The 1,678-nt window shown below is 41.7% G+C and overlaps 1 protein-coding gene across 1 annotated transcript; it reads left to right on the forward strand.

Moving 5' to 3' along the window:
• Positions 370-1,374, forward strand: LOC109234831. Its single transcript, XM_019400880.1, has 3 exons — positions 370-637; positions 819-967; positions 1,069-1,374. Exons 1-3 carry the CDS (start codon positions 370-372, stop codon positions 1,372-1,374), a joined length of 723 nt encoding a protein of 240 aa, XP_019256425.1.

Consider the following 1,678-nt stretch of genomic DNA (forward strand, 5'->3'; position numbering starts at 1 on the left):
CTAACATATTTGTGCAGGTACATCTTGATGCCATGGCCAAAGAAATACGGAAGCCGACCTTAGCCTCAATACAAAGCGAACCTCATGCAGCTTGTGTTATATATGGAAAAGGACGCCCTACTCATGAGCTTCAAAGTGAATGCTCTGGAAATTACAACTTTAAAGCAATAGGTCAAAAGCACCCCGATGTTTCATGGAGTTCACCTGGGGGTACTGCAAATGCATGACAAGAGAACAACCCCAGATTTTAGGACTAAGGAGCTCCGGCTTGTGTAAATCAGCCGAGGCTATAGTTTCAGCCTCAACAGTCCAATCAGCCTGGTATGGAAGATCTCATGAAGGCCTTCATTATAAAAACTAATGAGAGACATGAAGCTCACAGCTCAACTATCAAAAGAACTGGGCATTGGTTTTCGAAACCTAGAAAGACAGGTTGGGCAGCTAGCAACATCATTATCTGAGAGAATTCCAGGTACTCTTCCCGCTGATACTGAGAGAAACCCCAAAGAAACAGTTAATGTTGTAACCTTGATAAGTGGGCAAGTGTTGAATGATCTTACCCCAATCCAAAAAGATGTGGAACATGAAAAAGAAAGTGGGGAGCAGGTGAAAATTGATGTTGATAAGAAGAAGAAAGGCAAGAAAGGGAGCTGACAAAAAGAAGAAGGAAGAGAATTCAAGAAGGGAGGAACATGAAGAGAGCAAGCACATGCCTGCTTTACCTTTCCCCCAAAAGCTATATAGAGAAAAGCTGGACAAGTAGTTTAAGAGATTTCTGGATATGCTGAAATAGGTTCATGTAAATTTACCATTCACAGAAGCGCTCTCACAAATGCCAGCTAATGCCAAATTCTTGAAGGAGATCCTGACAAAGAAAAGGAAGATAGAGGAGACCTCAGTGGTCAAGCTCACAGAGCATTGCAGTGCAATTTTGCAAAACAAACTCCCACAAAAGTGTGGAGATCCAGCGAGTTTTACTATACCTTGCTCTTTAGGCACTATTAATTTTGATAAGTCTTTACGTGATTCTGGTGCCGTAATTAACTTAATGCCCTTGTCTATTTACAGGAAACTGGAGAATATGATTGCAGAGAAAAGGTCAGCACCAATATCTTTGCAGCTGGCCGACCAAACGACTTTGATACCCGAGGGGATAGTAAAGATGTTTTAGTTCGGGTAGATAAGTTCGTATTTCCAGTAGATTTCATAGTGGTGAATATGGAGAAAAACAAGGAGGTCCCCTTAACCCTAGGAAAATTATTCTTAGCAACGGGTAGAGCTATATTAGATATACACGAGAGAAAGCTCATGCGTCGAGTGGGTGAGGAGACTGTAACTTTTAAGATGAACGTAGCAGCTGGGGTGAGAAAGTAGAAACCAGCTGAAAGTGTTAAGTGGAAAGTAAAGGGCTCGAAAGAAAAGGATGCAGTGAAAGATAAGTGTGGGGTGTACCCCAAGAAGGCTAAGAAGAAGCTGTCTGCATGGATGTGTGCACTGCTTCAGAGGCATGGAGTGGAGCCCGACTTCGACTCAGACCTCGACTAGATATTCAGGTAAGTTCTTTTACCTTATTCTTTTTAATTGTGTGTCATGGGGACATGCCACAACTTATAGTGTGGGTGGGGGATATTTTTTTGTATGTATGTATATTAGTTTCATTTTTCTTTTTGTTTGTTGT

The sequence above is a fragment of the Nicotiana attenuata genome, chromosome 11, assembly GCF_001879085.1.
Source record: "Nicotiana attenuata strain UT chromosome 11, NIATTr2, whole genome shotgun sequence".
Lineage (NCBI taxonomy): Eukaryota > Viridiplantae > Streptophyta > Magnoliopsida > Solanales > Solanaceae > Nicotiana > Nicotiana attenuata.